The sequence below is a fragment of the Natrix helvetica genome (assembly GCF_964273705.1).
Source record: "Natrix helvetica genome assembly, chromosome: 1".
NCBI classification, from domain to species: Eukaryota; Metazoa; Chordata; class Lepidosauria; order Squamata; family Natricidae; genus Natrix; species Natrix helvetica.
The window spans coordinates 103,346,851-103,367,516 of record NC_138548.1 but is presented as its reverse complement, the minus strand read 5'-3'; the positions used below and the strand labels follow the sequence as shown (position 1 = coordinate 103,367,516).

The 20,666-nt window shown below is 34.9% G+C and overlaps 1 protein-coding gene across 3 annotated transcripts in view; it reads right to left on the bottom strand.

Annotated features, from left to right (window-relative positions):
• The window catches only part of SBF2 (SET binding factor 2), a 211,756-nt gene that overhangs the window by 9,676 nt on the left and 181,414 nt on the right, over positions 1-20,666 (bottom strand). For all 3 annotated transcript variants that reach the window (XM_081942456.1, XM_081942458.1, XM_081942457.1), the window contains 8 exons: positions 15,129-15,316; positions 13,436-13,612; positions 12,030-12,131; positions 10,590-10,775; positions 5,488-5,614; positions 3,624-3,751; positions 2,216-2,449; positions 135-239 (listed from right to left, as the gene is read on the bottom strand). In XM_081942456.1, coding sequence (XP_081798582.1) covers positions 135-239; positions 2,216-2,449; positions 3,624-3,751; positions 5,488-5,614; positions 10,590-10,775; positions 12,030-12,131; positions 13,436-13,612; positions 15,129-15,316 — 1,247 coding nt within the window. The remainder of the gene's footprint in view (positions 1-134; positions 240-2,215; positions 2,450-3,623; positions 3,752-5,487; positions 5,615-10,589; positions 10,776-12,029; positions 12,132-13,435; positions 13,613-15,128; positions 15,317-20,666) is intronic.

Sequence of the window (20,666 nt, the reverse complement as noted above, 5' to 3'; positions counted from 1 at the left end):
TGAGCTTGGCTAGCCTGTATGAATGTATACACTGCCATATTCAATAATGTGATAGTGATACATATATGTGGAATTTTGAGACAATTATTTTTAGCCCTTGCTGAAAGTTTGAAGATTCTTGTTAAAATACTTACATTGTCTTTCCCTGAATCTTCTTTCACATTTATTTTGACTCTTTCCCACAGTGACTGCCACCTTTCTGGGCTGTGGTTTAATTTGTTCTCCAGTCTTTCAATTTCCTAAAAACAAGCTTCCATAAGATTAAATCTTTCTATTGTCCCTTCAAACACATGAGCTACAACCTCTTGCTACAGTTGAAAATGATGATAAGGACTGGAAGTGTTTTTAAAAATACTTACACAGCTCAAGTTCAGTGCTGTGACCGCAAGATTTTACATTGCCAAGATTAACATTTATCCCTTTTTTAAAAAGAAACAGTACTAAATTATAATAAAAAAGGAAACGTGACAGATTTATTTAATGTGTTTGCCAAACTGCAATTTATTTCTACTTTTTAAATGGGAATTTGAATTCCCTTACTGCCTCTTATTAGAGCTATTTCCTTTGAATAAGCTATAAATGAAATAAAATGAAAAAGAAAAATTAGACAGAAACATTTTTTTCTCAAGTGTTCAGGTAGTATGCTTCAGCAGCATCATTACCAATCATTCTTCAGCAATATCAGCATTCTTCAATCTCCCAGGATTTGTTAAAGATACACAGTATTCTTTACTTACAAATATCATTAGATTATTATATATTATTCTAGATCTACTAGACCAGGACTACAAAAACATATTTCCACTAGCTTGCCCTAATTGTTTTCTGCCATCTATTGGTCCTCTGGATTTTGGCAGTTTAGATTTGATAGCCCAAATTATTTAACCATCAGAAGAACAGTATTTTTCATTTCATATTTTACACCCTTGATATAAAGACAAAGGTCAAAGTCTTCAGTTATATTTGCTACAAATTATTGACCCAATTTAAAGATTTTAAAGAACAATTAAGTCAATATTGATGTGTAGCAGCCCCCAAATATTTTTTCCAGGATGCTCTTTGTTCAACTTGCTTTTCAAAGTTTCTAAAGGTGCATCTATCACTGCTGTAATGAAGTCTATCTACCTTGCTGCTGGTCATCTTTTATTCCATCTTTCCAAGTATGACACATTCTCAAGAGAGGTAGATCATTGCATAATGTATTCAAAGTATGATTTGAGCTGGTCATTCATGATTTGTTTGCTTTCTTAGCTATTCATAGATTTCTTGAGAGTTTTCTCCAACACCAATAGTTTTTTATTCTGCTTCTTCAAGCTCAGCTTTTCCTTCCAAAGATATTATGGGGAAAGCCACTGACTGCATAATTCTGTTCTCTGTAGACAGATACAGTAGAACCTCTGGTAACGAACGCTTCTAACCACGACCAAATTTGATTCCGACCAAAAAATTAATCTTTTTTTCATGCCTGATTTCCCCTTCCGTGCCATTTTTTTGTAAGTGCCAAAATTCCAAAATTAGGTTCAGGTCACGACCAAATCTGTGACCAAAGTTATGGTCTTGTCCAGAGATCACAATATCTGAATATCTTTTCCAAAACCTTCATGCTGCGAAAGTCTAACCTGTTTGGTATATGCATTGTCATGTCATACCATTTGCATGCCAAAAGTGATAGAGCTGCTTTCATCATTTTAACAAAAGCAGGAAGCTTCTGTGGATGCCAAGAAAAACTCCAAGTCACAAAATACCAAAATAAGTTCTTCACAATTAATCAAAAGATATTCCGGCAAATTCTTGAATAATGCACATACTAAATATTAGTTATGCTTGGGGGAAAATGGCATAATAATAACAGATTTAGTTAACTGTAATTCAGAAAAAAGTCATTCCTTTTGGGGGCAACCTAGTATTTAATGGAATCACTTTAAAAACGGAATAAGGTGGTAGGCAATATAAACAAGACTTCATCAGTTACGGTATTTGTATTGATATGGATATATACTCAGAGAATATATGTACATATAGTATATTATGAGATTTAAATAATGGTCAATAAAGTAAATGCAGTATTTCCTTGTGGAAGTTTTTAAAATGTCTTTAAAAACTGACTTTCTCCCTTCTACATTTTTCTTATCTTTATCTTTTGTTAAATTAAAAACACTGAAAACTAATAATTAAAAGAAATAGATGAAGCTACATGAATATATGAAACACTTACACTAAATAAGTTGGTGATGGCATCAGGTTGCACTTTAGCCAGGTTATCATAGCATGGCCAGACAATTTTTCTCTTATTGTGGGAAGGTGACATATCCATCTGATCTGTTTCATCCAAGGTATTACACTTTGCACTTATCATAGTCCAGTCATAACCTGGGCCTGTGGCTAAAGTCTCTTCTGTGTAGTAATCCCATTTCTTAAGGCAGGAAATGCTGACATTTGGTTTTAATACCTGTATAAAAAAGAACCCTTGTAGCTGATAAATGTGATTTGACCCTTCTTCCCTAATGATATGCCCCTGCCTCAAACCATTTTCCTCAACTTAAATGCAGATAAACATTTAATCCATTTTAATAGTAGGAAGCAATACAATACTTTTTTCAGTTTCCTCATGTGGTTAACTAGGCAAATTGTTTCCCAATTCAGTTCTAACCCTGGGAATCCCCTCTATTTCCCTCTCCTTTAAATTCTGTGTGCCTAGAACATATCAAGTTCTTCATGAATTGGGGGGGATTCTGCCCTTACTCAATTTATTCCTGTGAAATGATGCAATAGAAGTCAGGTGTGAGTTCCATATTAAAATAATTATGAAACTTAGGAATTCAGAAATGTTATTAAAATACAGCATACCAAAAAAAATCTAGCTTTGCAAAGATTTTGGTCCCTTGTAATCAAGTAACATAAAAATGTGGGACAATCGTTGCCTTTATTTCAAAGTATGTCAACATTCAACAACACCATCCTAACAACATTAGCATCAAGACCTTTCGATTACAATAGGCATCACCACCTAAAACTGTGTATCCCAGGGAGACCTGTTAAATACTTAGCTAGTTTTATATGTTGCTACCTCAGTAAACTACAGTCATATATAACTATTACACAGACATATTTGGGCATTCTTTGAAGTAAAAATTAGAGACAAGTAGATCTTCATAGTGATTTTAAAAAAAAAAACCTTGAAGGAAAGAAAACTCATATGTAGTTCTCCCCAAACCAAACTAGCCAGTCCTGTTTGGCTCTGGACATACAATTAACAAGCTGTCTTTGTTAAGCAAGGGTACTTTGCAACACTTGAGCTTACTCTTAAAAATAAATAAATTTGCTATTATAATATCATTTTGGTCCAGTGATAAGACTATCACAGCAATTATATATCAAAAAATTGGTCATATCTACCAAATCACAACATCCTTAAAATAACAATGCCTCATAAAAATGCACACTAACCAGACTCATTGACTATAGTCTTTAGATCCCTGCATCTGAAAAATTACTGTCTAGACAGCATGGTAATTCTGAAAACTGGGCAATTAACCCATTGAATAAATGTTAATTACACTAATGGTAAGCTGTATTTATTAGGTATTAGAACTGAAAAGATTGCGAACATATCGGCTGTATACCTCTGTTTCAACTGGCATGTACAGATAATTGAAGAAAACCGGACTCCTTTTGTGTATCTTGTCAATGCAGTCCCAAATGCAAATTCCCTTTTTGCCATGTTTTTCTCCTTTATCTTCAAATAATGTTCCTTGAAATGATAAAATGTAATGTAATTAGAAGGACACAACCTTAGATTTGGATGGAATGGATAATTGTGGTACAATATTTAAGTTAGATGTGCCACATTGAGAATGTAGAATAGAGACAAATCCAGAATGTGCCTGAAAATATATCTGTGGCTCTCAGCACAAGAAGCATTTTATAAGTGACACATAGTAGGCAAACACAAATGGCTAACTTATCATGAGATACTAGAATTTTGTCAAGGAGATTACAAACTAAAATTAAGAGAACTAGTGGCAAAAATATTGACTAGAAGCTATTTGGATTGGGAATTTAGGAAGAGTTTAAAAAAAAGCAAAATAACTGAAATCGTCACAAGAATTCCGTGTATTAAAATCAAAACACAACATGATTCAGTAATAATTTATTGATTAGTCAAGGAACCATAAGAAATAAAAGTGGTAAAATCAAATCAAAATAAATTAGAGAAATGGCAGAACTCACTGTATGAAAGTTACACAGCTCTGCTGTCCTCCACTGAAATTATGCTGGGATGGATTTTAATTATGGTAGTTGTGTTTGGTTCTGATGTAATATTTTAATAAACTATTCTAATGACTTTTATGCTATTTTATTGAAGAAAAATCATTTTTTTTAAAAAAAACTCATAAAATAGCTTTTTAAATATTTAGGACAAATTTAAATTTTAATATTTGTACAAATACCTCTTATGTATATTTAGATATGCTTAACCAATTATCTGTGAAAAGGATGAAAACATCTTTAGATTTTTACTATCTAATAGTGTTACTTGCTGCATTTTTATAGATTAAGCTTATTGTATAAGTGATTTGACTCAGACACCCATCTATAAAAAATGCAAGAGTAAAGAATAAAAATATATTGCTAAAGGTATTTCTTTTTGGGTATTTTATTAAATATAAATTGGTTATGATTTGACTGTGCAAAATACATATCTAGTATATGTATACCTTTTCTGTTTTCAAACTATGCTTCCTAAAATGATGGTAATTTCCAAAATTACCTTTGACTAAGAGAGAGAGAATATACATGTTTTGGGGACACAGCTAATTTGCCCTTGGAACCATTGTTACATATCCAGAAATCCCAGGGTTGTCTGAGCAAATCAGCACTGCTGCTACCAACTTGCTCACAGTTCCACACTATCAGAAAACCGTCAACAACATTTTCTGCTATCATCTCTATTCATCAGGCCTCTGTAACATACAATTGCAAAAATTGCATGGAAAGGCTATTTTCCATTGTCCATCCCAGATTCCCAATTTGCCTTAGTGCTATTACAGTAAATAAATAAACATGCCAGTTTGTAGATAAGTAAGCCTCCATACTCTGTTATTGTAATGAAATAATAATCAATTGCTAGGAACCATTAAATGATACTTTTTCAATTTCTGAAAATACTGATGGATTTTGAAAGACCGTTTAATGACAGATAACACACTATTTTTTTAAAAAAAGGCTGTACACCACTCAGAGTTGCTCTGTGAGTGAAGTGGGAAATCACTAAATCCAATAAACAAAATAAATATACACAGTTCATCTATAAATTTTCCTCTAGCAATTGGACTAGAAGACCTCCAAGGTTCCTTCTAACTCTATTCTTCTATGATTCAATACAAAACAGATGTCAGTGATATTGTTTCAATCCATTTCTGATGAAAACCTTTAAAAATAATAAAATAGCAGCCAAATTAATACTGGTCAACTTGGGATCCATACCGTGTTCCAGTCTTTCATAGTCTGAGTCCAACAGGAATGTTTTAAATCGATTGGAAACATAATGAAATGCTAAGAACTTCAAGTAATACTGATTGAATTCAAACTCTGTTGGATACTGGCTGTGAATCTGAAATTTATAAAAATAAAAACAATGATCATAACTTTATTTTTTACCAAGGGCAAAGTCAGCAAATTATATTATTTCATCTTTTTTTTAGCTCTTAAGTATCTGTTTTAACAGCAAGATTAAAATAGTTAGAGGTGTTTTATGTTTCCCACATAGAGATAGATACAGATACAGACTTTTCTATTGCCTTTCCCATGGAGATCTATTTTGTTACTCACTTCTACATTGCTTTAGAAAGATGTCAAGATTCATTTTTTTCACAGAGCCTTTGCCAGTTTGTGTTGTCCAGGTTAGATGAAATTAGCACTAATCTTTGCTTTATTTTCATTTTATTTTATGATTTTATAGATACATTGTGATTCAGTTTCTTATTCTATAATTTTGATTGGATGTTTTATATTATTACATTGTAAGCCTGCTATGAGACACATAGATTTAGTGACATCTAAGATAGATAAATAAATAAATAGATAGCAGTGACGTGCGGTGAGGTTTAAGGCTGGTGACGTCATCAGCGGGAGCCGCGGTCCCCTTCATGTTGACTCAGGAAGGAGGGGAATGGGACCACGTCAGTCTCCCTCCTGCGCACGTCCCATTCCCCGCCTTCCTAAGTCAACATGAAGGGGACCGCGGAGCGCGCTCCGTGGGACTGTGGCTCACGCTCCGCGATCCCCTTCATGTTGACTCAGGAGTCAGGAAGGAGGGGAATTCCCCTCCTTCCTGACTCCACATGAAGGGGACCGCGGAGTGCGCTCCACGGGACCGTGGCTCACGCTCCGCGATCCCTCCTCCACGATCCCTCCTCCACGATCCCTCCAGCCTCCCTCCTGCGCACGTCCCATTCCCTGCCTTCTTCCTAAGTCAACATGAAGGGGACCACAGAGCGCGCTCTGCGGGACCGCGGCTCATGCTCCGCAATCCCCTTCATGTTGACTTAGGAAGGCGGGGAATGGGACGTGCGCAGGAGGGAGGCTGAGGCTAGAGGAGCCTCTTGCACACGTGGTCCCATTCCCCTCCTTCCTGACTCCTGAGTCAACATGAAGGGGACCACGGAGCACTCCCATTCCCGACCATGTGTGCAGAAGGCTCCTCAGCGTCTTTTCCCTTTTTAAAAATTTTTTCATGATGAGAGCGGTGAGGCTCTGCCTCCCTTGCCCGCACGTCCCTGATAGATAGATAGATAGATAGATAGATAGATAGATAGATAGATAGATATTAACATCCTCAACAGAGTAGTCCTTATGTTGCCCTTAAATTAATTCAGAAAGTTATAGGCACTGTGGTTTTGCATATAACAGATAACTTACACATAATTTCGCCTGTATTAGTGAACAAGCAATCAGAAGAGTTTTCAAGACCAAGGAAAGATTTGCATGGTGAAAGAGGGTTGCTGAAATATCCTGGTCCATAGAGCCCCTTAAAGAAGTGGTACATTACTGTTTATAGTGTATCCCCCCCTCCCTCCTCCCTCCCTCTCTATCAGAATTTGCTCTGCAATAGAATATAGATTTCTTGGCTCTACCCACAGAAGATTGCTAGATTCACTTTTATAAGAGAGTTTTAGAACAGACTGTAGATTATACAGAAATTCTGTGGTTAGTGGCTATTTGGTGATGCAAATGTAATGGGAAAAATAAAATTTAGTAGCATTCTTTGAACTGTACCAGTCTTCCTACTTTACCTACAAAATATACACATAGTGGATAAAATAATAGTTATAACCTATGTTCTCCATTTTGATGTTTAGAAAATGAAAGGGAGAACAATTGAAGGAATAATGTCTATTTTTATAATGATTTTATGCAAATAGTATTATTCCCTCAAGATTAAACAATTACTAGAACTGTAGGAGAAAGTGAGAGAAGAATCATTTATAGTATGACATTATTGTCACTAAAGTTGTCTTCCTAGAAATAACTGGATAATCTACCAGATGTTGCTATTGTGAAATAACGATTCACATTAATAATTCACTTGACACCTGGAGATATTGGCATAAACAATGGCTATTTAAAAGATGATGCATTTCTAATTTAAGCATCACAACTTCCTATGTACTCTCTAGGCGAAATAAGGACAATTCCTTTTCAACCACATGAAAAGATTCATTTGTTAAATCTTCAGTTATTGCTCTTGGTTGTTTGAATGTAGTACTCTTATGAATTTATACTGCATATCTAAAATTAGTCAAATATAAAAATAGCTTTCCAAATATATATTTGTACAACTTTAAGCACATGAAGAAATAAAGGATATTTGTTCCAAAAATACTTGCAGAGCAAAACACTTTTATTTCAACATAATTAGTTGATAAAAAAGTTGATAAGATTAGAAAAAAACTTCACAGAAAATAACTCCATATATGCAATATAGGCTTTCCATATTCTAGATTTCAGCTGCAATAGATTACTATTGCTATTGGGTCAATTAACTGACTTAAAAAGCACCTGCATGGACCATGTTAGAAATATATTGAACTAACTAATCCTTTTCTTTGTGTTGACGTGAAATATTTTTTTAAACACCAATGAGATGTACATGAATTCATAAAACTTACACTGATGTTATCTATTCTTACTGCATCAAGCTATCCTTCCAAATTTATGACTCATTGAAATGTTTGATGGAGAGGGAGGCATTTAAATTGCTTGAAAATGATATGGAGAAGATAAAACAGATTACCTTCTCCCAACTGCTCTATAAGCCAAAATTTAGGATGAGGATGTGTCCACTTGCTAAGGAATACAAGATTGGGAAAATATCTAGTGGTTATAACTTCATTTTCATAACTGCTGAAGTCAATTAAAAGGTAAAGGTTTGCCCTGTCCAGTTGTGTCTGAATCTAGGAACCAGTGCTCATCTCTGACAACTTGCTTCAAGCACTCTACTATCATCCCAGTGCCTAAGAAACCTTTCGTCAAAGAGATGAATAACTACAAAACGGTTGCTTTGACATCATAATTATGAAAACCTTTGAAAGGCTAGTCCTGACCCAGCTGAAACCCATCATAGATCCACTGTTAGATCCCTTGCAATTTGCCAACTCTAGCAAATAGATCGGCAGGTGATGCTCTTAATATAGCACTGCACTACATATTATAACATCTTGAATCTCCAAGGGCCTACGCAAGGGTCCTTTTTGTAGATATCAGCTCGGCATTCAATACCATAATTCCAGATATTCTTCTTTTCACTAAACTGACACAGCTAGCTGTGCCTGAACACACTTGTAAGTGGATCATAAGCTTTCTAACAGATAGGAAGCAGCAGGTGAAGCTAGGCAAAAATCACACCAGATACTTGTACAATTAGCACAGGTGCCCCCCATCCCCCAGGGCTGTGTGTTCTCTCTCTATACCAACCACTGCATCTGAAATAATCCCTCTGTTAAATTACTGAAGTTTGCAGATGATACAACAGTGATTGGTCTCATTCAAGACAACAAATCTGCATACAGATAGAAAGTTGAACAACAGGCCCTGTGGTGCAGCCAGAACAATCTTGAACTGAATACAATCAAAACTGTACAGATTATAGCAGATTTTAGGATAAACCCTCTATTCTACAGCTTTTACAATACTAGACAACATAGTATCAACAGAAGGGCTCATCACGTTTCTAAGTTCTATAATATCTCAGGACTTAAAATGGATGCCTAACATCAAAAGCATCATTAAAAACCAACAAAGAATGTTCTTCCTGTGCCAACTCAGAAAGCTCAGACTGCCCAAGGAGCTGCTGATACAGTTCTACAAAGAAATTATTGAGTCTGTCATTTGCACCTCTATATCTCTCTGGTTTGGCACAGCAATCACACAGGAAAGGTACAGATTTTAACAGATAGCTAGGACTGCAGAAAAAATAATTGCAGCCAGCCTGCCTTCCATTGAGGACCTGTATACTGCACAAGCCAAAAAGAGGCTGTGAAACGATCTACAGACCCCTCATATCCTGGACATAAACTGTTTCAATGTCTTCCCTTAAGTTGACACTATAGGGCATTGCATGCCAAAACAACCAGACACAAAGACACCTCCCGCCCCCTCTGCTAAACAACTAATTCCCATAACACTGTCATGCCCTGGGGTGTCAAGCCACCTAGTAGAGTTGTATTATTATTACTATTATCCTTCTCATCTTTGCCTATTTCCTTAGCTTTTTATGACTATAACTTTGTTTTTTATATCTTACAATTTATGTTGTTTGCTTTTATGTAGTATCCTATTATGATTTATATTGATTATTTAGTATCCTATGACTATCACTGAGTGTTGTATCTAATGATTTTTCAGATTGTGTTTTATGATTATGATCACGATTTATCACTTGTTGCTTGTATGTACGCTCAGATCTTATGCACTGGAGACAAATTCCTTGTGTGTCCAATCACACTTGGCCAATAAAGAATAAAGAATTCTATTCTATTCTCTGTTTCTTATCCAAAGGAGCCAATGTTGTCTGAAGACATTTCCATGATCAGGTGGCTAGCATGACTATACACCAAGACACAGGGAATTTCTTCTGTTCAATCATGTATGATTCTTCAAGATTACCTGGACAAGTGTCTGCAGGATTTTTTTGGGCAAGAATTTATAGAAGTGGTTTGCCACTGACCTCTTTCTAAGACTGAGAGAAAATGACTATCGGGTCCTTGCTTCTCTTTGAGTTTGGTGGTTTTCTTGCAGATATTTTATTACCAAACTATGCAACATTATCAGTGCTAGTGCTAGAACCCACAGTTCAACCCTGAGCTACACACATTCTCTTCTAATAACAGAAAGTAACTAACTCAAGGTTACCCAGCTGGCTTTGTGCTTAATGTGGAAGTAATGATCTCCCAGTTCCTAGCTTTATGCCTTAACCGCTACACCAAATTGACTCTCAATTTCTGTATTATAAACAATAAAAATTCAGGTTATGATTTTTATAAACAAATAAATATCCACTATGTACATGCTCCTTTATTTAGGCTTACCTGGTGTACACAATCCAAGAACTGCAGAAAAATGGGTGCAAATCCACTTCCTTGACAATTAAGAGTTAAGTTACTGCGCTGGCTGAATTTATGACCAAAAGATAACCATTCTTTCTCTATTAGCATTCTGAATCCTTCAAGTGTTCGATAGAATGGATCACTGAGCAATTGCACAAGAGACACCACCTAGGCCACAAAATGATACTGGTATGTTAGTCTGAATGCTTTTATATACACACCCAAATGCACATTTTATTTCTATCTACCATTAGGATGAGGTTTTTCTGTTTAGATATAAATGTAAATGTACTATCTACTTTCAGGACATTGGAACTACGCAACTGCAGTGCATTACTTATAGTGAAAAATTAGTTCACAACTGCTACAATATGAAGATTAACCCCAAGCATCTAGTGCTGCAGTGGATACAATACAGTACTGCAGGCTACTTCTGCTGATCACTGGCTGCCAGCAGTTTGGCACATCGAATCTCACCAGCTTCAAGGTTGACTCAGCTTTTTACCCTTCCAAGGTGGATAAAATGAGGATCCAGATTGTTGGGGGCAATATGCTGACTCTGTAAACTGCTTAGAGAGGGCTGTAAAGTACTGTGAAGCGGTATATAAGTCTAGGTCCTATTGCTATTGCTAAGCATGACCCAAAGCTCTCACACCATGAGAAATGTTATCTGGCTAAAGCTGAGTATGGTAGTGAAAGAATTAAGGGCCTGGTAGTACAGGAAAATCTTTTGCGGTGTTCTTTTTCTCTTGGTGTTCTAAGCACATGCTTGTTTTGTTTAATGGTTAATTCAGGGTTGAATTACAATATAGACATAATTTTTATGGAAATCTGGAAACTTTTAATTTAAAGATGAAACAAATTTTAAACTGATATTTGAAAATAGTACAATCATGTTAATTTTGTTTGTTTGTTCCACAGGATAACAATTTCTTACCTCCAGTTTTTAATCAGAAAATCATCTTTAATAGAATTATATGCAAAGAATATTTGCAGATAAGAAGGTATGAGAGATATTGCTTTTTTCTGGAGCCTTACTACATCCTGTTTAAAACAACTATGGAAACTGTACTTCAGTTTGTGAAGAGGACCAATAAATTCTAGAGATGAAGCTAAAATTCTCTAGAAAAGTGTTCAAGGATATTATTTTGAATGATGGGGTTTTAGGAAGGAAAGGCATTACTTTCTGTTTTGTGTATTCTCAGAATGGGTTCAGGATATAATTGAGCTTTAAATATAAAATTTTGATAAAGCTAACCCACTCCCAGTAGAGGGGACTGACTCCCTTTGCTAATGGAAAGCATTTCTCTGCAACAGCAAAAGAAATTTTTGTTAACTTCCCCTTCATATTACATCCCCTGTCCAAATATACTCCAGTCTCTCTCACTTTGCCTGCTATACGTGCAGGTCATAATCACTGACCTGCGCTGTGATGTCCCAGCCATCTTCCAGACAAACTAAAACTGAAGAACCATTTTCAAGTAGCTCTGATATGACAACACCCAATTGTATTACTCTGTGAAGCTATACAAAACATAAAGGAAACAGGTTACTAAAATTAATGATAGTTTATACAATGACTAATAAAATCTGTTTTATTAAAACTATTGAAAATATTAGATATTCAGTTTGTATCAGGTCTTATTGAACTAATAGATTATAAAGTTTAAAACAAAAAGAACAAAATAAAGAATTAAGTACAGTGTCATTTCCCCCCTCATTTGGACCCATATCTGAATTAGTAGTTCTAGGCCTCATGACTACAGAGGGAACATCTTATTTTCCTATTAAATGAAAATGCTTACAGAACACTAAATAATATGGGTACCCTTTCATTGATCCATAAAGTAGTTTTATGGATCAAATGCTTTAGTTAAAGTTTGTCTTAAGACTGAAGATTTAATGGATACATTTATATCATTTTCTTGGCAATAATATACAAGTGGCTGATCAATGCCTTCTTTCAGGATTTTTTAAAAAATCTTACAAGTCTAGTTTTACAACTTCAATTTTCTGATGGTCTTCCATTTAAGTATTAACCAGATTTGGCACTTCTTAGTTTTCCGAGAGCAACCAGAATTAGCCAGGTGCTGTTCTCTTTTGATAGCTAATTCAGTCATAATTTTTCATGCTCAATTCAAACTATATTGTAGCATATATTATAGCATGTTTTAGCTCTCAAACTATATTGTAGCATATATTTCAAGCCCAATTGGCTGTCAAGCTATATTGTAGCATGTTATACATTTTACAAAAGCTTCTGTTACAAAGCATGATATATAGATTCTAGGGATTAAATTCTACAATACAATTCATTGCATTGTCAATCTTCTTTAAAAAATAAACGAGTGGCTAATTATCTTGTAATCTACATTGGATATAAAACCAATTTAAAATATTTATAGATACAAATCATTATCAAGAAAGACACTCTATTCAGTTTCAATATACATGTGCCGTGTACCTGACTTAGCCAATAATATAGTGATGAGGCATTTACTATAGGATAATCTATGGTAATAGTTGATTAAACTGAATTTCTTTTGTTAAAAGTAGAAAATGGAAAATGACTTCAAGAGTAGATTTAAATTATTGTAGCCCAATGCAACATTTTTATGGCTGATTGTGATTAAGTGAGTATCTCAGTGGTTAAATCCATTTTGCCATTGTATAAATATTCACTGATGGATGTTTATTTGTCTCCATGGAAATACAGATTTTATTTAATGCAGAAAAAAATGAAAGAATTTTTCTTTTTACAGAATCAAAATAGCCTTGGTTTTCCCTCAGAAATCACAAGCATTTATGATTGCCCCATATCACTTTACCTGAGGGAACCATTCAGACTCTCCGAGAGCTTTAAGGAATGTTATTTCAGAATCAGCTGGAATATTGCTAGGAACACAAGCACTCATGAGTCTTTTAAAACTAGTTTTCACTTGCCGGATGTCACTGAATTCAACTGGAACAAATTCACAATTTAAAGCAAAATCAAGTTTGAAGCCCTGTAGACAAAGAAGGCATTTATTTATGCTATTCATTTTAAACATACACTTAAACTATTTATTAAGCGATTTAATTTTCCTATCCCATTTTTTTTGGAAAAACTTAACATTTTTTTCTGAGACCTGAAATAACATGGTATTACTTAGGTATAGTATATATCTTACATAACTTTCTTTGTATTTGATTTTTGGCTGCAAAACACAAATGACCTCATGATCCACAATCCTCCTTTTGATCTATTTTGCTGTAATGTGATGACAGTACAATTTTTTTTTTAGTATTATGCAGATCCTTGTATAAAAATTATAATGTAATATAATGTAATGCAGACTGCGGCTTTTCTCTCTCCTGGAATCTAGTTAGAATAATATGAAAAATGGTAACAAAAGTCCATATTTTTGGACTTTCCCTTTTTATGATAGCCTAGGAAAGGGGTTTTGAATACTAGGAGTTGATGTTACTGAACATAAAAGTACTGTTTAGATTTGAGAGGATCTGAATTCCTCTATTTATGTGTCTTTGAGGGACACCATTTTAAATGTTGCAGGACCATCTTGCTATGCATATATAATGTATATAATAATTAATATTATATACAATTGATATAGTTTGGATCGAAAGCTGGTTGAAATCCAACCTGTGCTTTAAAATCACCACTAGATTTCAATTTTAAAAGTTTTTGTTATACATTTGACTGTATTTTACTTGCCTTATTTAACAATGATTTAAAGTACTTTTAAAATTTGGTACTGAATCTACCATTTTGTGTCGTAAGCTTCCTTATGAAAATCACGGTCCTGAAATGCTATTATGAAATATGTTAAATGAACAAATACATCACTGAACAAGAATAAGTAAATACAATCAAAGTCAGATCTTCCAGTCATATTAAAAATGATATTTATTTAGTTAGGTAAGCCCAAATATAACTCAACATCTATCTCCCTGAAAAGAATGGACTGTGACAAATAGTCTTTAATTTTAACAGAGTAAAATAATTTAATTAAAACTAATAATGAAATTACATTGTTAGGCTCCAGGTATCAACACATTGTTCTCAGTGATCACTGTCTAGTGGGGGGGCAGGTTTGCACACATTATGTTCAAATGCAGGGATGGGCAACCTGAGTTCCCCAAGTCACATGAAACTTGCAGGGTTCTATTCATGTATTCTCCCGTACCTCAAGATTGGATTGACAAGTTTTGATGATACCATTTTAGGCCTTTAGAGAGGTTATTCAGTGATGCTTCTTAGTGCCTTCCAGCTCCCTTTCTTTCTGATTTTGCTGCATCTAATAATGCACTGAGTATGTCTTGAAAGACTCGACAGAATCCATGTGCCTGTGCTATTTCAGCTGAGATCCTGCAGTCTAGCACAACTGTGAGAGTTAAAACTTATTGAAACCAAGAGCGTTCCAATGTGCACAGTTCACTGCTCTGGTGCATTCCAGTTAAAAACAAGTCCTAATATTATTTCACCCAAAGCCTAGAAGTGTATATGGAAAACAGACATACTCTGAGTTGAGATTTTTCTCCGAATATATAAAGAGCAGCTTGGCGCTTGAGGAGTCGGTTCTGCAAATAGGCACTGCTGCTGGTATATGAAGGTGAACCATCTTTTCCAGCTAATCTTGCACCCACATCAAGGAATGGCATCTGAGTGCTGATAAATCGACCACTAGAACGTAGACTGGCCCACACACCTTCATAAAAATTAAAAAAAGTTATGAAATATTTTGCATTTTCACATACATGAGCTTTTTTTATTCAATTTATATGCTGCCTCCCAATGACTCTGGGCAGTTGCAAATGTCCTATGTATATTTTACTTCGAAACACATTTGCACCACTATTATAATCAGTTACATTAAAACCATATTTAATGTAATCTGTTCTGAATTGCTGATCATGATTTACCATAATAATCACATTCAAATCATCTCATGTTTAATACTTTATGAAGCTACTTTTCTGTATCTTCAGCTCGCTATAGACATTGTGTAACCACATTACGTAGAAACAGGGTGAGCTTCTATTTAAGTGAGCTGCATTAATTTGCATTGGGATTAGAGAACAGGAAAAGGCACTTACTAATTAAAATGTTGTTGTTGACATATATGCCATTAAAAAACCACTTCCTGTATTACTACTAACATTAGTACATTGAACTGGGACCATGTGATTTCCTATTCCTTATGCATCGAGACTGAAATTAATCATGTGATCTGAGCAATCTAGCTGATGCCAGAAATATACTACCATTATAGTGGAGATGGTCATTACATATAATAGAGATAAGCAGATTCTATTGTTTCCCATCAATCATTCTTCGGCTCTTTTGGCCCTAGAAAACCGTCATGTGAAGTAACACACTCTTTGAGAACAGCAAGTGTATTAAAATATAAATCATGTTTGGTCTGAAGGTCATTGCTTTCTATGGATTTATTGACAACATCAATAATGCAGCTGAGAATTCCAGATCAACTGATATTATTACTCAGAAACTGTACTATAGCAATTGATATGATTAAAAAGTAACGAAGTGTTGCCACGCAAATATTGCTGACAGGAATTGTCCCACCTATGTACAAAGCCAGCCCTCTGACTTTTAGTGATGAAACTGAAGGTGGTAAACTATAATTTGAAGTAATCTCTGAAATAAAGAAAATGGTATGCAATCTTTATTATTATTACTACTAATAAATAATTAAATAATCAGTTGCCATTCAAGACTCAGAGCATTAGCTGACAAAATGATCCCGTTATATCTTTTTTCTAAAAAGAAAGAAGGAAAGAAATCTGAAATAAAGCATCAGTTCCCCTTTTGCCATTATTAAAACAGGGCTTGATTATACCTTGCACTACATAAAAAGCGATGATTACAGATTGAAAAGCACATGCAGATTACCACATTAGCCAGTGATAGGTTACAGTGATTAGAGGACATATAGATAACTTTCAAATCTCTTGCAATTATAAGATAATACTTAAAACAAGCGAATTGATATATGCATTATTTTATCTTATAATTTAAACATGTATTCCCCTTTTAACAACCATTGGTATTTATGTGAACAGGAGTACTTGTGTCATGATTTAGTTTTTGGTAAGTGATCTGAGGATAATTCTATCTTTTTGCAATAAAAATAATGGTTATGGGTCTATGACTCACTCCACAGTATATTATAGCAAGAGGATGGCCTAGCAATTATATTGCCTAAGCAAACCAACCTAGTTTCTTTAAGGTGCATTGATATACATCATAAAAGAGAGGGGAAAATTTAGATTCTTTCTAATTTGGAATTCGTTTGAAACATTTATCTCTGTACCCAACCACTGGAGGTTATCAGTAAGGACAGGAGGAAAAGGAAAAGCAATGGGGCGGACATTGCAATAAAGCAGTGAATCACAGCATATTGAACAGCATATTGAACAGAAAAAAAGAAAGATTACTTCTATATTTCTACTGCTTTGATTATGATAAAAACAATTGCTTGTAACATTTGAGTTTTAACAATTAGCATCAAGGATTCAATCACTAAATCAAGCTGCAAGAAGAAAAATATAGATCAGCTGCAATATAGGTTAACAATATGCAATATGGGCACATGCATATTGCAATATATGCAATATGGGCACTGCAATAGCTGCAGTGACAGTAAATTATACCAACTGGAAGAGTGTCCACTATGAAAAAAAAAACAATTCTGGAAAAATGTATCAATTTCAAAATTCACAATTTATCACTATTTATTTTTAATGGTAGAAGAATAAAATCAATGCAGGGTGAAAAACCAAACAAATTTAGTTCTATATCTCTTTATTTCAAGGGCCATACAAAGCATGTGTTTGTGCAATCAAATTATTAACATGCATTTTTTTTGTTTGGTTGAGCCTATTGTATAGCATTAATACACTGAGTATTAAACATAATATCTAGTCTTACAGTATTAAACTGATTACATCATTCTATATAATGGAGCTGTATATTTAAATTGAATTCACTGAAATGACTTCAGATTCTTAAGAAAAAGCATTTTAGCTTTGATTTTAAATTTTTCTAAAGAAATAAGCATTAAACAATTTGAGAGCAACAGGAAATGTCATTCTTTTTTAAAAAAATATTCTACTAATCTTACAATTTAATACATATTTAGGTGGCTGAAAGTTAACCTGGATGTTAAACCTTACTCATACAGTTGACTAAGTGCTCTGCAATTCAAACCAAACCAAAGACTTTATTTCTAGCTCTTTGTACTATATCCTTAAATACAATCATTTGTTCACATAAATTTAGCAATCCAACAGCTTTATCAACAGACTCATAAGGAAGGGTGGCAGAATTCTTCTCTTTCAAATATTGACTTAATGTTAAAAAATAAAGACTGTTTATAACTGTCCAAGAATGTATTTCATGTATGATGCTTCTGCTAACTAAGGCAGTTTTCTTCTGTTTTAGTATTCTTTATAATTCTATATGATCAAGACAGGGAACATATTAAAAAATGGCTACCTTCCATTCATCTAAATGACAATTGGGACCAATTGACATAGATATTACATCATTCAAGAATATTCACTTGGCATTTAATTGAACTTAATTGTGCTGATAGTTGTAATCACTCTAAATACAGCTTCCTTGCTTATGGTTCTGATTTTTTTCCTTGAGATTTCCAAGAAATGGAGTGCTTTTATATGAAATCTACATTATACAGTCAGCTAATATACGCATTCTTCTTAAAGTAAGATAACAAATAAATATTAATACTATAATGAATGTTTTGAAAAGATATTTCATCCCAAAATACAAAAATGTTGCCAAGAAAGTTCTAAATTAAATACAAGGCTGAATTTACAGTTACCGTTACAGTAAAGTGCTTCTTTTTGGTACTCCTTGCATTATGGAGGTAAATTGTCATGTAAAAGAAGAAAAAAAATGAATATATTTTGTTTCTATCCTAGCATGTTTTATTATTATATCAAGATTTTATGAGAGCAATGACTAGAATCGAAGTTATGTAATTACATAGGGGGAAAGCTATTGCTATCCTAGATTTATTTTTAGGGGAAGCCTAAATATTTTCTGGACTGCTTACAGCAGTGATGGCGAACCTATGGCACGCGTGCCACAGGTGGCACGTGGAGCCATTTGTCAGGGCACGTGAGGCGCTGCCCTGTCAGCCTTTTTTAAAGCCATTTTTCGCCCTCCCCAGGCTCCAGACGTTTTATAGGAGCCTGGGGAGGGCAAAAAGAGCCATCCACGCCCCCCCCCCGAGGCCCTCCGGAGGCTTCATGCGCTTCCCTGAAACCTCCAGAGCGCAAAAAACTGGCCCTACGGGCAAACCGGAAGTTCAGGAACGGACTTCCTGTTTGCTCGGAGGGTCATTTTGACTGCTCCGGAGGCTTCAGGGAAGCCTCTTGAAGGTCCCTGAAGCCTTCGGAGCGCTTAAAATGACCCTCCGAACAAAGCGGAAGTGACTTCCGGTTTGCTCAGAGGGTTGTTTTGACTGCTTCAGAGGCTTCAGGGAAGCCTCCTGAAGGTCCCTGAAGCCTCCGGAGGGCTTCCGGGGAGGCGGGAGAGGCTGTTTTCGCCCTCCCCATGTTCCTACAAAGCCTCTGGAGTCTGGGGAGGGCGAAAAAAGCATGTAAAAATGGGGAGGTCGCACCTGTAGTGCGTGCATGTGCACTGGGGGGGTCACACATTGCATTATGGGTGTGGCACGCCTGCACACAACCCCCCTGCGCACCCCCCACTTATGGCATGCAAGCCAAAAAAGGTTCGCCATCACTGGCTTACAGAATAAATCTATGCAAGTTTTTGGTGACTTTGGCAACTACATTCTTCCAATATGATGCGTATGAATCTCTTACATGCTGTCATAAGCATTCTAACCGCATCATTACACCTCATCTATCCCAAATTAAATACATTTGACTTCCAAATTCAGCACTGTCCCTAATTTGTTATATTAAAGGTAGTAAAAAAAAAAGGAGATTGATATCTACTGGCAGATCCCTAGGTGAGTTGCAGTAGGGGAGCAAATAATTTTAATTCCTATCAATAGCAACAACAACAACAAACAGCTATTGCTTTCTAAATTAGGTATCCGCAATGAAAGAGTAGTCAGATGTGATTTGTGAAACACTGATAATTTTGAGTTCAGTTTAATTCTAACAACTCTGGAGGCATTTTGTTCTTTAAATGTCAGTCTTAACAAGTAAAACTTTTTTCATAAGCCTATTGTTTCTTGTCACTTGATTTACCACACATGATAAAATACAAATTTTACAGTATTGTCACAATAAGGGATATATTGTATTTTAAAAGGACTTCTTCCATTAGTTTCTAATCTATTCATTATTAAAACATTATCATCTATAGTGGATTTAGACAGAAGTTACTTTCAGTTGAATTATATCTTTTCCCCAGTCAAATCCTGGTCATTTTACATTATCACTTTATCAAAAGCATATTCCTGCAATTTGAAGAGCATCTTTAGGGACAGAGTATCCTATTATGTTGATTACATACCCCTCAGAATCTGCAGTGGCTGTGCAATCAATGCAACAAAACTGATGTTTAAAAGCAATGTTCAGAAAAAGGTTTGTTATAATATTTTATTATATTTACTAATTCTACTGTGGATAGACATTCTCATTTCACTATATAGCATTAATATCTATACATAAAAGGTGTTTCAGTATTAAACATCTTGACTGAATAGTTGAGTTCTACAGGGAATTAAAATTTATTACTTTAATCATCTACATTTGTGAATGTGTAGAAAAGAACAGTTGCTGGAATCCATGGCTATTCTATTCTATGAAAAAACACTGTCCTGGGATGCTCCATATGTAGTTTCACATTCTGTGGTCAAATATTGAATGTGTAAGTAATATATGAGTAAATGTTATGACAGGTGGCCCACCTAGCATTCCACCTAAAATACACTCTTGATGGCATCTCCCATCTGATAAAATGTCCACAGCTGAAATCTAGAAAGCATAATTGTTACCAGTCCTTACTGCTGATGCAAAAAAACTCACCCCCAA